The sequence below is a fragment of the Mus musculus genome, chromosome 11, assembly GCF_000001635.26.
Source record: "Mus musculus strain C57BL/6J chromosome 11, GRCm38.p6 C57BL/6J".
Lineage (NCBI taxonomy): Eukaryota > Metazoa > Chordata > Mammalia > Rodentia > Muridae > Mus > Mus musculus.
In genome coordinates, this window is record NC_000077.6 from 76083158 (window position 1) to 76101963 (window position 18806).

At 44.2% G+C, this 18806-nt stretch overlaps 1 protein-coding gene across 1 annotated transcript in view; it reads right to left on the reverse strand.

Annotated features, from left to right (window-relative positions):
* Vps53 (VPS53 GARP complex subunit) overlaps positions 1–18806 on the reverse strand; it is a 133413-nt gene that overhangs the window by 36932 nt on the left and 77675 nt on the right. The window contains exon 13 of the mRNA NM_026664.4: positions 9064–9158. Within this exon, the coding sequence (NP_080940.2) occupies positions 9064–9158 (95 nt within the window). The remainder of the gene's footprint in view (positions 1–9063; positions 9159–18806) is intronic.

Here is an 18806-nt window from a genome sequence, read left to right on the forward strand (position 1 = left end):
CTAAAACTCTGTCATAAAACTGGGTGGCAGAACTGGCTGGAGAACCTGCCACAGAAGCATGCACCCCGGAATGCCAAGCACCAGCTCCCCTTTCCACAAACCAAAGTCCCAAATTCTAAAGGTGGTGACCATTTCCTAGACACTTATGATGGCCCAGGAGTCACAGCTGTACTTTATAATCATGTCACAGAATGCTAACTCTTAGCAATAACCCTCGGAGGTACCTACTTTACTATGCCCCGTCTCCAAAAGCCAGGCACAGAAAAACACCTTGTCCAAGACAAGCAGGGTGCAAACCCCCACAGCCTGGACCCCAGCCTCATGCTTTTCACCAGCCTACAAAAAGGCTCTGATGGCAACAAAGATGTAGACATCATGAACCTAAATGTGTCAGAGGATGGATGGCTTTAAAGAAAGAATGCTTTCCTTCTTTAAGATGAATAGTTTTTCTGTAGAACTTTCAGAATTAAAGATGTAAAAAAAAAAAAAAATCTTGGGATATAAGTGGTGCCTGGGAAAAGTGGCTTGCCTGGTCATGATGAGGAGGGTGGCTGGGATCTGTCTCCACTTTCCCAATCAAACATCTCTCAAGTTGCCCTAGTCACTCCAAGTCATCAGGAGCTGGAATCTAGCAGGGCTTTAACTACTGTCCTCTGTACAGCTGTGTTGTGAGGACAATGGGAGGCCCCTCTTGACATGTGGTATCTTTTTAGCTTGCTGGCTAAGGCTATAAGAATCCAGCTGTGTTTTAAAAATATATTTATACAATAAGGAGAAAAAGGCAAGAACCACACACAGCATCGATTAGCAGGAATAGGAAACAATTGACATTTTACTCCAGTGCTTTTGTTACTCGGTTTATGACATCCAGATGTGGCTGCTTAACAGAGCTAGGTCTCTGCCTGTGGAGACAGGCCTCTTTGGATGACCTTTGCAAGTGCCTTGGCCACCACCCCCACTCTGCACAAACTCTTCTTGCCCTACTTTCCCATGGATCCTCACAGCTCTTATGCGGAGAAGGCACCCAGGCCAGTCACCTCTGTGGCCCCACTGCTGGGCCTTCACTTGTCACCTCCTGGCCAAAGCACCTTCCATCTAGCTCTCTAGGCCATGACCCCATTGCACACTCAAACCAACACCTGCTCCCTCAGCTGGAACTGCCATCACCTGCCACTCACTACCACATGATTTGGTTTTGGTTTGTTCATCTGTTTTGAGACTGGCTTTGAACTTATGACTCTCCTCTTGTATTAGCCTCCTGAGTGCTGGGGTATAGTATGTGCTATACACCTGGTTCTTACTATTTTTTTTTTCCAGGCAGGGTTTTACTATGTTGCCCAAACTGGCCTGAAACTTGTGATATCCTGCCTCAGTTTCTCCACTGCTGGAATTACATGCATGTACCACAGCACCTGGTTTTAGCACTTGAGTAAATATTTTTCTGTACTGTGTAACAGGTCAAGCTTTCCCTATCCTGGTGCACAGTGGGTGATGTGAATCAACAGGGCCCATTCCCTGATTTATGCTGTAATTCCACAGTACTGGGAACAGCACTCCAGCAAGTATCTGCCATAGACACAGCTGATTTACAGTGTTAAGGTCTCTGTGTGCACTAGTGGGTCTCCCCTGGGGTGGCGGTATTTGTTCATGCTCCCTCAGCCCACTGCCCTGGCTAGTGTGTCAGGCTATCCTTTACGTTAGTACCCAAAGTATGTTTAGATGACCATCTTCCACATTTTGTTCCTAAGGATGGGAATAAAGTGCAGAAGTAGAGGGGGATAGGGGCCGGCACAGTGAAGAATGAGGAGGAGGAAGAGGAAGAAGAGAAGGAAGAAGAGGAAGAGGAAGAAGAGGAGAAGGAGTAGGAGAGGAGAAATGCAAGGCAGAGAATGCACTGGAGTCTGCTGAGGGTTTCATCTCCACACAGATGACACTCTGCAGTGACTTTATCTATCCACCTATCTCTTCCTACCACCCCAACTGTCTTTACCCACTTCCTATTTCAGAGCCCACCTGATCATAAAGCATGGAGCACTGTTTACCAAAAACACCCTCTAGAGATCTATATTTTTGTGCAATGTCCACCAAGTTACTTTTGGCATTGTTCTCTATTGCAGATGAGAAAGAAGCCTAGTGAGGAAGCTTGCCTGTGCCCTCTTGCACCCTGCACCAGCATGCATCCAGATGCCCCAGTGGAACCTCTGAGGTTCATTGCTTATGAAGTACTGGGCCAGTCCGACTAAGTATCAAGCACTCACTTCCTGTACGCAAGGCTTGAGGGCTGTAAGGTAAGATTGAAATACATTTAACTTAAAGAAGGTTATCACTGACAGCAGACGTTTGACAAGATCTTCGTGTAGGATTAATGGAGAAAGGGCTGCGTGGCCCAACAATCTGCAGCCTGGAACACAGGGAGTCTTTTCCACCTGAGAGCAAGTGTGAGCAAGTAAGGGTTTACAAATGCTCAAGTCCTGGGCAAGGGCTGTGGGCTACTGAGAATCCCTGCAGCCTTAGAATAGTCACAGTTCAAGGGAGTGACAAAATGCTGTTTGCGGAATGGGCTGCAGAGAAAGCCTGCTGCAGAATCAGGGAGAGAACAAAAGGATGTAGCTAGAAGTGAGAGGTAGAGCCAGTAGGAGCAGGAGATGCTTAGCTGCATAATGAGGTGAAGCAAGTCTGCTACATGAGATCCTATCTCAGAAGCCAAAACCAAAGAGGGATCAGGTGTGAAGGAGAGAGTGTGGCTGTGGCTGAGATGCAAAGTGAAAGCCCCTGGCCTTGAGTGAGGCAGTGAGACCCTTTTGATTCCCACTGCTATCCCTTCAGACCTTTACCTTTTTTGAGATTTTATTTATTTTATGTGAATGAATGTTTGCCTGCATATTTGCCTATGCAATATGTACGCGCAGTACCCAAGAAAGCCAGCAGAGGGTGGTGTATCCCCTGGGATTGGAGTTGCAGACTGTTGTGAGGCCCCATGCGGGTGCTGGACATTAAACCCAGATTCTCTGGGAGTAGTCAGTGCTCTTGACTGCTGAGCCATTTCTCCAGCTCCTCATATTTTTAATATCATACAACACATTCTTTTTTCCCTGTTTTCTTTTTGGTCTTTCTCTCCCATTAGCTTATAGATGTGTTATAAAATATGATGTCATTTATTCCTCCCAATAGCTATAAAGGGGAAGAAACCAAGGTTGGCAACTTGAAGTACCTTTGCGCAAGGTCACAGAGTCACTGGCACTGACCTCAGGTCTCTAGAGTACTAAGCAGATACATGCCACACTGCTGTTCCTGACTCCCCCGCTGAGAGAAACCTCATGGACATGTGGTTTCCTTCTCTCTCTTCTCTGCAGCTTGAGCTTTGTGCCCAAGAACTGTGTAAGCATTTGCAGGTTTCACATAACATACTGTTAGGAGTTCTGCTGATTAAGTTAAAGATGAATGTGGAGTAAAGAGTATTACAGGGAACGATGAACAAAGGAGAAGAAGCAATCGTCTCATTGCAGACTGGGCTCAGCATGATACGTGTGGATGGATCTGAAGTCAGCATTCAGAAATAATAAGTAGACTGGAAAGCAATGTAGCAGCGGCACTGGGAGGAGGTGGCCCAAGAGTCCCACACAGATTCAGCATGCATGCACTCAGAGCTGCACCCACTAACGTGCACCCTTCTCACTTCTCTTGGGCTGGAGGTATGGACTTGCCTCTGGGGTGGGCCTAGGAAGAGACTGGGGGATGGGCTACATATGGACAAATGGAGGAAGCAAGTAAATGTATCGAGAGTGCGAGGAGCCGTGCATCTTGCTATTGTGTTATAGAGGCAGTAATCAGCTTGGGAACTCCTGTGGTGCTAGGTTAGACTAGAGGTCTTGACATGAACCCACAGGCTTTAAGGTCCAGGTAGTATGAAGACAGCCTGTGTGTGGATGCATCTACACTCATGTGGGCACACGTTTCTCAGCTCTCTCAGCTGAGTGCCCAGGAACAATGGCACTCAGCACACTCAGCACTCTCACACCAGAGCCTGGTATCTGAGGTCACTCGCTACAGAGGAAATGGGGAGCCTGGAAGCAAGCATGACCCTAGGGCTGGACATAATGCACAAGATAAGCCTGGTGTGCCAGAAAGAAAGGAGAGTGCTCAGGAAATGATAGGGGCATGGAAAAAGGATGAAGAGCCAGCTCAAGAGGTCCTCCTGGACACATCACAGGTAGCCTGAACACTAAAATGATCAGTTCTAGAGAGAAAAGGGCAATAGTGGGACAACTGAGGCCGGTAGCAGCACCGTGCTGACTTTCATGTCCAGCTTTGTTGTTTGGGCTTCACAACAGGGTTTTGCTCTGTAGCCCAGACCGACCTGGAATTTAAGGCTCTCCTGCCTCAGCAACTGAGCATTAGATCACAAGCACCTCCCACTGCACACACATCATGTGCGAGTTTTGATAACTTTCCTAAAGGTATACATTGATTCTAATATAAAGTAAATTGAATACTTAAGGGTATTCTCTAGCCTCCACACACATGTGCACTCACACTCTTACCATGAACACACATACACACACACACACACACAAATTTCAAGCCATCTTCAGCTATGTAACAAGTTTTAGGACAGCCTGCCATACATGACATCTTGCCTCAAAATAAATAAATTAATGAATTAGATAAACACAACTGGTAAAATTCAACATGACCTCTGGATTTAACTGGTAATAAGAGATCAAAGTGATCTTGAAGATTACATTATAGTTATGTAGACTGGGTCTTTTTAAACTTTTATTTATTTTAAAAAGATCACTATTTTTGTGTGTTTGTGTGTGTGTGTGTGTGTGTGTGTGTGTGCGCGCGCGCGCGCGCACATGCTGGGTGCTGGGAGCCCAGCATCAGTTCTCTGGAAGTGTATAGTGCTCTTACCCACCGAACCCAACAGAAGTTTATTGTTAGGTTTGTTTGCTGGTTTGTTTGAAGTAGTGCCGAGACTGAAACCCAGGGCCCTGTAGATACTAGGTGGACACTGCCACTGATCTACCTTCCTAACCTCTGTTTTTCATTTATATGCACACACGTGGGTCTGTCCACATATATGAATGTATGTGTGCCCACAGGGCCAGAAGAGGTTGTCAGATCCCTGGAGCTGGGTTCAGGTGGTTGTGAGCATCTGATGAGGGTGCTGGGAGCTGAACTCGGGTCCTTGGCAAGAGCTGTTGTGTTGAGCCATCTTTCCAGCCCAGGTCCTTGATTTTAGGACATACACAGTCTTATTTCAGACTTGAGAGTTCAAATGGCTGAAACAGTGTATGTGCATAAACACATGGGTGTGTGTAGAAGAAAGGTGGGAAAGGCCAAAGTGACAGAGAAGCCGGGGAAGGGGTAAAGACTTCTGTAGGCTTTCTTATAACTGTTCTGAAAGTACAAATTTATTTTTTTAAACAAAACTAGGCTGTGGGTGTGACAAAGCTAAGAAGGGGGTAGGAATGGTAACAAGTTACTTTAGGGAACTCAGGAGAGTAAGCAGAAGTTGAGTCACAACAACTTCCTGACAAGGAAAACCACGGGATAGAATGAAGACAGTGCTGATGTAGAAATCCCCCCACAAGTTAGCCGGGGGAGTCACTACCAGCTCCAGAGCAGAAGGTGCAACACAAAAACGGGGAAAGCACTTATGCAGGTAAGGGCAGCTTAGCCCAGCTTGTCACACAGGTGGTTGGCAGGGATTTGCTTCTTTCCTATATACTGGCTTGTGGGCCTTCTGCTGTGTGACTATTTGCTGGGACAGGTTCTGCCAAAATGTCGCCTGGGCACAAAGAATGCTGAGAAGAGAGCACAGACTCCACGCCTGGCTCCATATGAAGTCTGCAGTCCCAATGAGGTGACCTTCCCACACAGGCATCCTGAGAGGGCAGAGCAGCCCCTGCACACCATCCACTGTGGACCAAGGAGCCACTTGTCGAGGTGTATCACTCAAATTACAAAGCCTATGAGATGGGCTGATGAACCTTGATACAGACAGGACATAACAGCCTAGAAGGGGTTAAGTGGCATGCTGAAGGCTTCAGGCTAGTGAGTGTAGAACTCTAACTGAAATTCAGGTCCTCCTGGATGCAGGCCCCTCCTCTGTCTCCTGTGCTGGTGAGAGGTCTGTTCACCTCCCTTGCAGATTCTGAGTGGAACTATGAGAGCAGTGACTGCACCCATAAGTCTGAGCTCTTTCTCAGCTCAGCGTTCTCTGACCAAAGGAAAAAGTGGCTTCCTAAAGTCCCCTGAAATCGTGCTCAAAATTACTATGTGTGTATAACTATTTTTTTTTTTTGCTAAAGGTCTATAGTTTACTATTTACTTTTTAGTTATTTATGTTACTGGGGATTGATCCTTATACACACTAGGCAAGTACTCCACTGAGCTATATCCACAACCCTCCTTTTACAGTGTATTTTTGAGGCAAGGTCTCACTAAGTTGCCCAGGCTGGATGTGATCTCACTCTGTAGCCCAGGCAGGCCTGGAACATGCAATCACTCCACTCCCCACTCCCCTAGGAGCTGGGATTATAGGCCCATACCTCTAGGAGTCTTGAAAGGATCTATGCCTTGTCGAAGGTTAATAACCATTATAGGAATCAAGACCGACTCTGCTCTACCAGGAGAGGAGTTGGAGTTCTTCAACTCTCTTCTGCTTCTGCCCCTGCTCTGTGCTCCCATGTGAGTCCTGGGGGCCTGCTGCTCCCCCAGAGCTCCCTCAGAGCTTGGAAACATCCTACGAGGGAAATGCCAGCCAAGCAGCCAGTGCAGCATCTTTCATAGGCCGAGAGGGCCCGGGGAAGGAGGCCTGGCTCTTTGCCCAAAGCATCGTGAGAGCAACCTTCAGACTTTGATGAGTCAAGTCCATGAAAAAAGTGGACAACAACATTGTGAAAGAGAAAAATAACTCTTTAGGTCAGGAAGGTCTAGGCCAAGTAGCTTTCAGGTCTTTCTGAAATAAGGATTCTAAGGATCTGGGTTGACGGCTGGGGAGATGGTTCTGTTGATAAAGTACTTGCCGCATAAGTGTGAGGACCTGAGTTTGGTCCCTATACTCTACATTAAGAAAATCCAGGTGTGGTGATGTACACTTACAATCCCAGCCCAAGAGAGAGAAGAGGACCCCCGGGGCTCACTGCCAAGCCAGTGTAGTCTACTCATTAAGTCCCAGGTCAGTATGACAGACCTTTCCTCAAAAAACTGAGGTGACAGGCTGGAGAGGTGGCTCAATGGTTAAGAGCACTGACTGCTCTTCCAGAGGTTCTGAGTTCAATTTCCAGCAACTACATGGTGGCTCACAACCATTTGTAATGGGATCCAATGCCCTCTTCTAGTGTGTATCTGAAGATAGCTGCAGTGTAATCATATAAATAAAAAATAAATAAATCTTAAAAAAAATCCTGAGGTGACATCTACTGAGAAATAACACCAAGAGACAGGTGTATGTGCTCACACACACATGCACACACACGAGGGTGGGCAGGTGTCAGGGTGCTTTCAAAGAACAAAGCAGCATTGGTTACTAGTGTCTTCTGTGAGCCTGCTGGACACTGGGAGCAGTCTTCTCAAAGCAACTTTGCTTTTCTTGGTGTGTGCTGACTTGTGTTAACTGGAAGGTGTTTCACACGGTTTGTATTTGGGGGTAGAAGAAAAGGTAAGAGTTTTTGACTATTGCCTATAAGACCAAGTGGGTGGACATGGCATGCCCCTAAAAACATTATTCTTCTATTATCATCATCATCATCATCATCACCATCATCATCATCATCATCATATTTATTTATTTATTTATTTATTTATTTATTTATTTTGGTTTTTAGAGACAAGACGCTTAATATAAAGAAAAAGCCCTGTAACTTGACAGTGGAAAAGGCTGGCAGGGCTTCACCTTAGCAGACAGAGCCGACACCAGTAGCCTGAGAAGGCACTGCTATGGTTTTTACTTACCAAAAGTATATAACCTGGATTTTGTTGTTTGGGAGCAGAGTCTCACATGCAGCTCAGGCTGGCTCCGAGCTTGAAATTGCCTGCCTCCACTCCCTAAGCCATGGGTTAGAGTGTGTGCTGTAGTGGCAGAGCCTAACTTGGGTTTAAGAAAGACAATAAATACATGAATCAATGTGTGTGGAGCTCCAGCTGCTCAGAAAGCTGAGGTAGGAGGATCACTTGATCCCAGGAGCTGAGAGCAGTCTGGGCAACATTAGAAACTGTTTCAAAAGAGAGGGTCTGGCAGGGGGCTGGGGTGGGAGGGGAGGGGAGGGGGAGTGGGTAGGAGAGGCCCAGAATCCGGCAAATGGAAATGGATGGCATTTCACAAAGCATCTGAAACATCTGGTCAGCCCTCTAAGAGTGCCAAGGTCAGAAAGAGTAAGGAGAGTCAAGGCGTAGTTGGGACTAAAGGAGGCTACAGAGACCCCACACCGAAGCGCATGGTTATGGGATCCCAGACCAGAAGCAGGATCAACCCTTCTTTGGATTTGATAGGTATGTTTACATTAAGGCATTCACAGCCTCAGGAAAGCTAGTGGAAAATTTTGTGCTGTTTTAAAACTTTTATGAAAGGAAAAATTACTTCACAATGAAAAGCCAAATTATAATTGAAAGTATATACTTCAGGGAGTAGGCTTTCTTACAATGTCTGGGTGTCTGACACTTTGTGGGGGGAGTCATGTGGTTGGGGCCCACATAGAGGTAGGGGTGGGAGGTGTTCCGACCCACATGGACTCTTACACAGCCAAACTCAGCAGCACAGATTTGTGAGGAAAAGGTGCCAGTGTAGTGGCCATGCCTTTAACCCCAGCACTTGGGAGGCAAAGGCAGGCAGATCTCTATGAATTTAAAGTCAGCCAGGGCTACATATCCTACCTCAAACAAACAAACAAACAAACAAACAAACAAACAAACAAACAAACAAACCAACCATGGGCAAAATAAAAGGTTATATACAGAAGATACAATGGTATTCTTAGTGACTCTGGGAGGAGTTGTCCCTGTGTAGGAACCAACATGATCAGAGGCTAGAAACAAAGGCAGAATGTTGTCACTCACTTGTCCTGGGACTCAATGTACACGTAGAGATGAGGCTCAAAACACTTGGAAACGATGCCGTGGAACGGGTTGTCCGGGGCCTTGGGCTTCTTCGGCTGGAAAGAGAGGAAGGAGAATGTGAACGAGTCTGAGCTGTATGTGTGAGCAACCTCGGCAAGATTTTAAGCAATTTCAAAGGAAACACCGAAGTTCTTATCTCACAGATAAAAACAGTGGACACTGCGTCACTCCAGCATTATTGATCCAGTGAGCCACTGCCAGTTTGTCCGTATTTTGGACTTGCTGTGTCTTGGATATGTGAAGATCTACGGCTGCTCTGATGTGGAAGCTCATCCTCAGTGGACGCTTTAAAGTTGAAATCTGGCTGGACTTAACACTGGAGTTACCACTGTTGCTATGCATCCTGACACTCAGTGCCTTCTGCCGTGCCCTTACAATACTCCTTCACGGAATCTTACTGCTGCCACCGCACAGCCCAGGAAATGAGGCCGAGCTCTTGCAGCAATCCCACAGGCACACAGGCAGGCTTGTTCCTTCCTGCAATGGTCCCAGTTTCAGACTTTGATTAACAAATAATGTAAGAAAGAGAGGAGGGGGAGGCCAACAGAGGGGTTGCCACCTTGTTTTCTACTTTCTAGCTTCACCACTTGCAGTCCTTCAGCACGAGGGTGTCCTGTCTAGAAAGCCTGGTGGGGAGACTGTCTTGTCCCTACACTGATACTTAAAAATTGCTAGGAAGCAGGTTACTTGGCAGCAACCATTTAAAAATTGTATTCTCTTCCTAATTCCTTTCCAATCATCTAAAAATAAGAATCTCTCTGTTACTTTCTAGTCCTTAAAAAACTGTTAATCTGACTACTGTCATCAGCAAAGACTCTATACCAAAGGTCCAGAGAGTTCAAACTGAATACAAACCATGCCTGTAACATACTTGCTGACTAGAACTGCTGCTTACAGACTTCCCTTCCTCTCTTTGTAGCTCTGGAGATCAAACCCAAGGTCTTGTACACTAGTAAGCACTCTACCACACTCCATTAATCAGCTTAGTGAGGAATAAAAGCTTGAACTGAGCACAGTGGTATGTTTCTGCTACCTCAGCACTCCACTACAGCAGGAGCTGAAGTCTGAAGCCAGCCTGGGCTACAGAACAACATACTGTCTCAAAAAAGCAAACAAACAAACAAAAAAACCAAAACAACAACAACAAACAAAAAAGGGGCTCAAGATGTTGCTCCACTGGTATGTTAAACACACACACACATTCTTTCTCTGTGTCTCTGTCTCTCTCTGTGTGTCTCTGTCTCTCTGTCTCTCTTTCTCTCTCTCTGTCTCTCTCTCTCCCCACCTTCCTCTTCCTCTGTTCATAATGTACAACGCACTAAATTCAGAGATAAGCATATATCTGTAAATTAATACTGTCATCAAAGCTGTAAGTACACCCTCTTCCTTTCACCTCCATTATGATTATGAATATGATGATGTTAACAGGTAAGAATATTTTATAGAAGTCTACTCTCTTAAACTACTTCTATCTTAATGCACACTAAAAAAAAGCGAGGTATTGACGCTCTGCTCCACAAGATGGCAGTGAACAGTGAGCCCGAGTCCAAAGTGTTTGAGATCACAGACTTCACCACAGCCTCAGAATGGGAAAGGTTTATTTCAAAAGTTGAAGAAATCTTGAATGCCTGGAAACTGATCGGACACTAACTCAGAAAACCACTGGAAAGGCTTCTAGTTTCCATCTGCGCCCGGAGCTGATCTCGTACCACAGCGCTCCTTACCCAAATACCTCTGGGAGACAGCGGGTCTCCCAGGAGTGCTGACAAGCCTGTGAGCACAGGTAAGACCACCACTTCTGTTCAGAGGGAACCACCTGGAGACCTCAGAGACAGCAAGACCAGCTAACACCAGAGAAAACCAGATGGCGAGAAGCAAGGGCAAGAACATAAGCAACAGAAACCAAGGCTACTTGGCATCATCAGAACCCAGTTCTCCCACCACAGCAAGCCCTGGATACCCCAACACACCAGAAAAGCAAGACTCTGATTTAAAATCACATTTCATGATGATGATAGAGGAATTTAAGAAGGGCATAAATAACTCCCTTAAAGAAATACAGGAGAACACAGGTAAACAGCTTGAAGCCCCTAAAGAGGAAACAACAACAACAAAAAAAAAAAACTCTTAAAGAATTGCAGGAAAACACAACCAAACAGGTGAAGGAACTGAACAAAACCATGCAGGATCTAAAGATGGAAATAGAAACAATAAAGAAATCACAAAGGAAGACAACCCTGGAGATAGAAAACCTAGGAAAGAGATTAGGAGTCATAGATGCAAGCATCATCAACAGAATACAAGAAATAGAAGAGAGAATCTCAGGTGCAGAAGATACCATAGAAAACATTGACACAACAGTCAAAGAAAATGCAAAATGTAAAAAGCCCCTAAACCAAAACATCCAGGACACAATGAGAAGACCAAACCTAAGGATAATAGATATAGAAGAGAGTGAAGATTCCCAAAGGGCCAGTAAATATCTTCAACAAAATTATAGAAGAAAACTTCCCTAAAGACAGAGATGCCCATAAACATACAAGAGGCCTACAGAACTCCAAATAGACTGGACCAGAATAGAAATTCCTCCCATCACATAATAGTCAAAACACCAAATGCACTAAACAAAGAATATTAAAAGCAGTAAGGGAAAAAGGTCAACTAACCTTTTTCCCTTATAAAAAGGCAGACCTATCAGAATTACACCAGACTTCTACCAGAGACTATGCAAGCTAGAAGATCCTGGGCAGATGTTATACAGATCCTAAAAGAACACAAACACTAGCCCAGGCTACTATACCCAGCAAAACTCTCAATTACCATAAACGGAGAAACCAAGATATTCCATGACAAAACCAAATTTACACAATATCTTTCCACAAATCCAGCCCTACAAAGGATAAGATGGAAAACACCAACACAAGGAAGGAAGCTATACACTAGAAAAAGCAAGAAATCAATCTTTCAACGAACCCAAAAGAAAATAAAACATAAAAATAACATCAAAAATGACAGGAACCAACAATCACTATTCCTTACTATCTCTTAACATCAATGGACTCAATTTCCCAATAAAAAGACATAGACTAACAGACTGGATATGTAATCAGGACTCAACATTTTGCTGCATACAGGAAACGCACCTCAGTGACAATGGCAGACACTACCTCAGAGTAAAAGGCTGGAAAACAATTTTCAAGCAAATGGTTCCAAGAAACAAGCTGGAGTAGCCATTCTAATATCGAATAAAAGCAACTTTCAACCAAAAGTTATCAAAAAGGATACAGAAGGACACACTTCATACTCATCAAAGGAAAAATCTACCAAGATGAACTCTCAATTCTGAACATCTATGTTCCAAATGCAAGGGCACCCACATTCATAACAGAAACTTTACTAAAGCTCAAAGCACACATTGCACCTCACACAATAATAGTGGGAGACTTCAACACCCCATTCTCATCAATGGACGGAACATGAATCGCAAAGATACATTGAAACTAACAGGAATTATGGACCAAATGGATTTAACATTCCATCCTAAAGCAAAAGAATATACCTTCTCCAAAATTGACCATATAATCAGTCACAAAACAGGCCTCAACAGATACAAGAAGATTGGCATAATCCCATGCATCCATCACATCACCACAGACTAAGGCTGGTCTTCAATAGCAACAAAAACAACAGGAAGCCCACATACACATGGAAGCTGAGCAATGCCTTACTTAATGATAACTTGGCCAAGGAAGAAATAAAGAAATTAAAGACTTTTTAGAATTTAATGAAAATGAAGACACAACATACCCAAACTTATGGGACACAATGAAAGCAGTGCTAAGAGAAAAACTCAGCTCTGAGTGCCTCCAAAAAGAAACTGGAGAGAAAGCATGAACTACCAGCTTAACAGCACACTTGAAAGCTCTAGAACAAAAAGAAGCAAATACATCCAAGAGGAGTAAACTGCAGGAAATAATCAAACTTGGAGCTGAAATCAACCAAGTAGAAAAAAAAAAAAAAAAGAACTATACAAAGAATCAACAAAACTAGGAGCTGGTTCTTTGAGAAAACCAACAAGATAGATAAACCCTTAGCCAGACTAAGACACAGAGACAGTATCCAAATTAACAAAATCAGAAAAGGGGGATATAACAACAGAAACTGAGGAAATTTTAAAAAAATCATCAGATCCTACTACAAAAGCCTATTTCAACAAAACTGGAAAATCTGGATGAAATGGACAATTTTCTAGACAGATACCAAATACGAAAGTTAAACCAGGATCAGATAAACCATCTAAACAGTCCCAAAACCCCTAAAGAAGTAGAAGCAGTCATTAAAAGTCTCCCAACCAAAAAAAGCCCAGAACCAGATGTATTTAGTGCAGAGTTCTATCAGACCTTCAAAGAAGACCTAATACCAATACTCCTCAAACTATTCCAAAAAACAGAAACAGAAGGAACAGTGCCCAATTTATCCTATGAAGCTACAGTTACACTGAGTATTCTCCCTTGCAGATAAAATGGTTTCTGTCTAATCAGGAACTTTCCACAATTTCCTTTTATAGAGGACTTCATAGGAGATTTTTTTTCATACTTCATGTTGAAATCATGTTTAATGTTCCAAATAGATTTTTAAAACTGGTTGAGGGCTGGTGAGATGGCTCAGTGGGTAAGAGCACCCACTCTTCCAAAGGTCAGGAGTTCAAATCCCAGCAACCACATGGTGGCTCACAACCACCCATAATGAGATCTGACTCCCTCTTCTGGAGTGTCTGAGGAAAGCTACAGTGTACTTGCATATAATAAATAAATAAATAAATAAATAAATAAATAAATAAATCTTTAAAAAAAAACTGGTTGAGTGCATACTACTTTTAGCTTCAAAAGATATCATGTATATTTAAGAGGTATTTAACTATTATAAATTATTTTTATGACTTAAAAAATATCAATACTGAGTTGTATATTTTAAAATAAATTTTATTAGTTTAATAAAAAATTAAATTAAAACTTAAAAAAAAAAAGCTAGGAGTGGTGGCACATATCTGTATTTGAGCTATATGGGAGACAGAGGCAGAGAGATAGCCTGAGAACAACCTTGGCAATATGGTGAGACCCTGTCTCAAAAAACAAAGTACTGGGCCAGTGAGCAGGTTCAGCACTTACCACAAGATTGCCAACTTGAATTGGATATCAGGACCCACAGAGTGGAAGAAGAGAACAACTCCACAAGCTGCCCTCTGACTTCCATACAAATATCAAGATATGTGGTCCCTTCCCTCCACTCTAAACAAACAAAATGTAATACAAATTTTTAAAATAAAAATAACTGCTAAAAATTGGAAAAGCTGCCCCCCAGTAACAGACAGAAATCTATCTACTTTCTTAGCATCTGGTTATTTACAAGTCACTTTAATCAGTCAAAAACATCTTTTAGCTGGGCATAATGGCTCATGTCTTTAATACCAGGTAGATCTCTGTGAGTTCAAGGCCAGCCTGGTCTACAGAGCAAGCTCTAAAACAGCCAGGGCTACACAGAGAGATCCTATCTCAAAAAAAAAACATTTAAAAATTAATTTTCAATAAAAATTAAATATTGCTGGGTGTGATGGCTCATGCTTTTAATCCCAGCATTTGGTAGGCAGATGAAGGAAAAGCTCTGAGTTCTGGGCTAGCCAAGGGTACAGAAAAGGGGGAAGGTGAGAAGGGGACCTTTACAACTTTATATACACCCAGTAATTTTCTCTTTCACATCTAGTAACTTTCATGTTTTTAAATTTTAGGCCAGATTTCTTAAAAATTCTGGTTCTGTTTTTGTTTTTTAAGACAAAGAGCTTCATTCTATATCCTAGAAAATCCTTCTGCTTCTACCTCCTAAGTACTGAAATACCAGGGATATCCCATTACACCTGCTCAAAACTCCGGTCCTTCTTAAGGATAAATATCCACCAGATCTTGTGTATCTTACCATGTGGAAACTCCCACCAATGCTGGGCCCTGGAGAGGACTTGGAGAGAGTCTCTGGGAAAGCACAGGGCTTTACCCAGCCCACAGCTGCTCACCTCAGAGCACGGGCGCCAGGAGCTGGTCTCTGTTTCTTCTAGGTTAACACAGATGACCCATCATGAAGGCTGTGAGGAGTATGTGTGTGCATATGTGTGTTCACCCATGTGTGTGTGTGTGTGTGTGTGTGTGTGTGTGTGTGTGTGTGTGTGTGTGAGAGAGAGAGAGAGAGAGAGAGAGAGAGAGAGAGAGAGAGAGAGATCCTGAGCACACAGTGTAGTTAACAGCTGGCTAATACAGGCTTCTCCAGCTGACCCCAACAATGCATCTTCACATGGGTCCTGGGGGTTGAGCTCAATTAGTCAGGCTTGTACAGAAGCACTTTTTCCTGCCTCAGCCTTCCAAGAAGGGGCGCAAGTTTATGCTGCTTTGCCTGGCAAAATATAGTTTAATTAACAAGTGGTTCCAAAGACTGGATCTTGTATATGAAGACATTTTAGGAATATCTTAATCTGTGGTTTTGCTTATAGTTTCCTAACTGTGTACAAAACAACATATGGTTTTAAACACATGTCTGACAAGTCTAAAGGCTCCTTGGTGAGTATAAAATACAGATCTGTACTTGGGAGAACATGGCTTTGTGATGCTCTAACAAGGTCATCTAGACTGATGTTCATGGGTCTTTCCATGGTGAGGCTCCACAGAATATACAGAAGCTGCATCAGCAGACAGGCAGGTGCCCCAAGTCTACCTTGGGTGACTGATCTATCTCTGCCTTGTCTGTCATTAGTCCTGTCACCACAGTGCCTAGTTCCTGTTGATGTATTTTATGAGTTGAAGCATGGCAGGGATAACAAGAGGCACTGCCCAGGTTTCTTTCTCTTACCACTTTTCCACAGGGCTGCCCTGGCCCATGGCTGCTCTATGAATGTGCTCATGTTTAGTGAGTAGGTGCTGGAATTTCAGCTCACACTGGTGTCTCCCTTTGCACCAGGCAGCTCCCCGAAGAGCTGATCCTCAGCTTAAAGAATACACTAAGTCATTTAGCAGTAGCACTCAGGCTGGACTGCTGAGTGTGTGAATTCTGTCCAAGAGCTGCAGATGTTTAAGCTATTTCCTCCCGGAGTTTGATGGAATAATAAAAGGTTACTGTTGTCACAGTAAGGAGGTCTGCAGCTGGCCCCATTTCCTTTTATTACTATCCAATGTAAACAGATTAAATCTAACTGCTTGGATCACCAGAAGGGTACATTTGCAAACCAGAAATTCCTGATTTCTTCTCTCTCCTCCTGTGCCCTCAGTCCCTTTTCAAATGTTCTTTTTATATTACTGGGAATATCTTGGCAACTAGGCACTCAGGTCTTCTCATGAAGTAGACACTACTTTTTCAAGTTCACACTCCTTTCTCAGCAGCTAGACACAAACTGCAACAGGGAGCAAGAAGTGACCTTGACCCTGGGAGCCAACTGCCTACTGGCTGGAGCAAGGAGACGGCTCAAGTAACGAAGGACAACAGAAGGGGATCCCTGCTAATGCTGTGGAGTCTCTTCCCTGCACCCCAAGAGCTCCTGTTCTTCCAGTACATAAAACTCCAGAAGCCAACTGGCTGCTGGGAAGGCATCTGAGAGTCCATCTAGCAAGCCAGAGGTGTGAGTAACATATGGGGGGCATTAGTCACTGTGTGAGTGTTACTACTAATAAAGAACAGCCTTAAATGACAGGGACATCACCTAGATCAGAATTTGTTATTAGTTTTGTTTTGTTTTGTTTTGTTTTGTTTTATTTAAACACATGTAAAACTTTAGGTGTAAAACAAGCTTGGCCTGGAGGTCCACACACAAAGTAACTGAGAATGGAGCTGCTATAGCTGCAGGGACCTTGGTTTCTTTCTCTCCCAACTCCCCAAGGACCATCAAAGAACACAGCATGAAGGTCACAATATGACAGCATGGAGGCTGAGAGAGCCTAAAACCTACCTAAGGCCAGCACCTGTGAGCAGCCCTGAGCAGCAGACACAGGCCCCGAATTCTCATCACTGCAGAGTCCTGCTTTCCCCTGCCTGCTCGTCCAGGATCAGTCATCACTGTCCTTGGAACCTGCAGGTCTTGGTCTTACAACAGTCACTTCAAGCTTTCATGAAGAGGAAAAAATTTCAAGACAAAACCAAAGTCATATTTTATCCAGCAAAAGGGTGCAAAGGTAATGAAGGGACTCTGCTGACTCAGTGTAATGGCACCCAGAGGTAACCAGCTAACACAGAGCACTGAGTGCTCAAACTGCATGGCCCTAATCAATCAAGGCAAAGGCAGCTTATAGCTTGGGGAGGCAGGAAGGCCCCATACAAAGCATGACTGCACAAGGCATGTTTCTACTAAGCAGGTGGCCCAGTGGAATTTACCAAAAAAATTGAAGCCCCTCCAATCTGAGTCCTTGCTCCCACTCTGAGAACTGCACTGGGGTCAGAAGCAATATCCCCTTGTCTGTGCTACCTAATAATACTACAGCTTTAAACAAGCTACAGCTAGCCCCACTTTTCTGGGATAGACTCACAGCAACTCTCAGTTCTTCCTGATTACTTTTGCCCATAAACTTCACTTCTATGGTCTTCACTTTTTAATAAGACATGAAGTGTGTATGGGGGGGAGGTGCTAGGAAAGGAATTCAAGTTTCCATCTGCTAGACCTGGCTGCTAGTCCCACCCCTCCACTTCCAAACTTATAGCCCTGTGTGATCGAGCTGGTGAGCCTCTCTGAGCTGTACTTTCATCACCTGTAAACGAGAGGGACACATAGTGAAAGTGAAATGAAAGAAAGCGTGTAAAGATTTTGAAATTATAAAGTGCCTTAAATGTGAGGTACCTGTGTTATTACAATTACTTAATCAATGGAACAGACACATTTAATGGCTTCTAGGAATTCTGCTGTCTGACTCCTGTCAGAATTCACCCAACCTTGCCACTTGGAATGCAGAGCTAGCTGCACACTGTGTGGCTGTATTTCCTCAAGCTGGCCTCCCAGCCACCTCCCTTTGGCTGGTGTCTGGAGAGAAACAATGCCACCCAATAACCCTCTAGCAGCCAAGTGTAGAGCATGAAAGAGAAGGAGCTCTAATCCAGAAAGGAAACAGCTGACTTACTGCTCTAGCATCTCCTGTCATAAAATAGCAATGAAACAAAAACACCATTCTGTAGGAAGAAGGAACAGGAAATTTTGAGCTGGACAGAAAGTGCTGAAGGAAATTAAAAGTGCTGGTGTGCTCTGAAAAGAAACTCCAAAGGCTCTGCTGGTCACCCTGATGTTTCCAAGGCCTCCCCATTGGCTTCCAATTGGCTAGCTCTGTGCAGAGGGCTCTTCCAGCCCGGGGATGGCATAGCTAACCTCAGAGTATCTTGCATTATCACAGTACTGGAGGAGAGGAAGGGAGCTGCCTGACAGCCCCAGAAGATGCTGAACAAGACAGAACTATAACTGGGCAGCCCTGTGCACAGGCTGCGGCAAGCATGTGGTGCTACATGCTGAGTGGAGGCTCTTCTGCAACACATCAGGGCAGGAACATGGTTCTTCGTCATCTGATTGCGTCCTTATACGAGGCCTTCTGTAAGTCATGATCTCTGAGTGTGATCCTGGCCAGATCATACCTGAAGTGAGCAACCCACTTTCAGGAAGAGCATGAGTTACA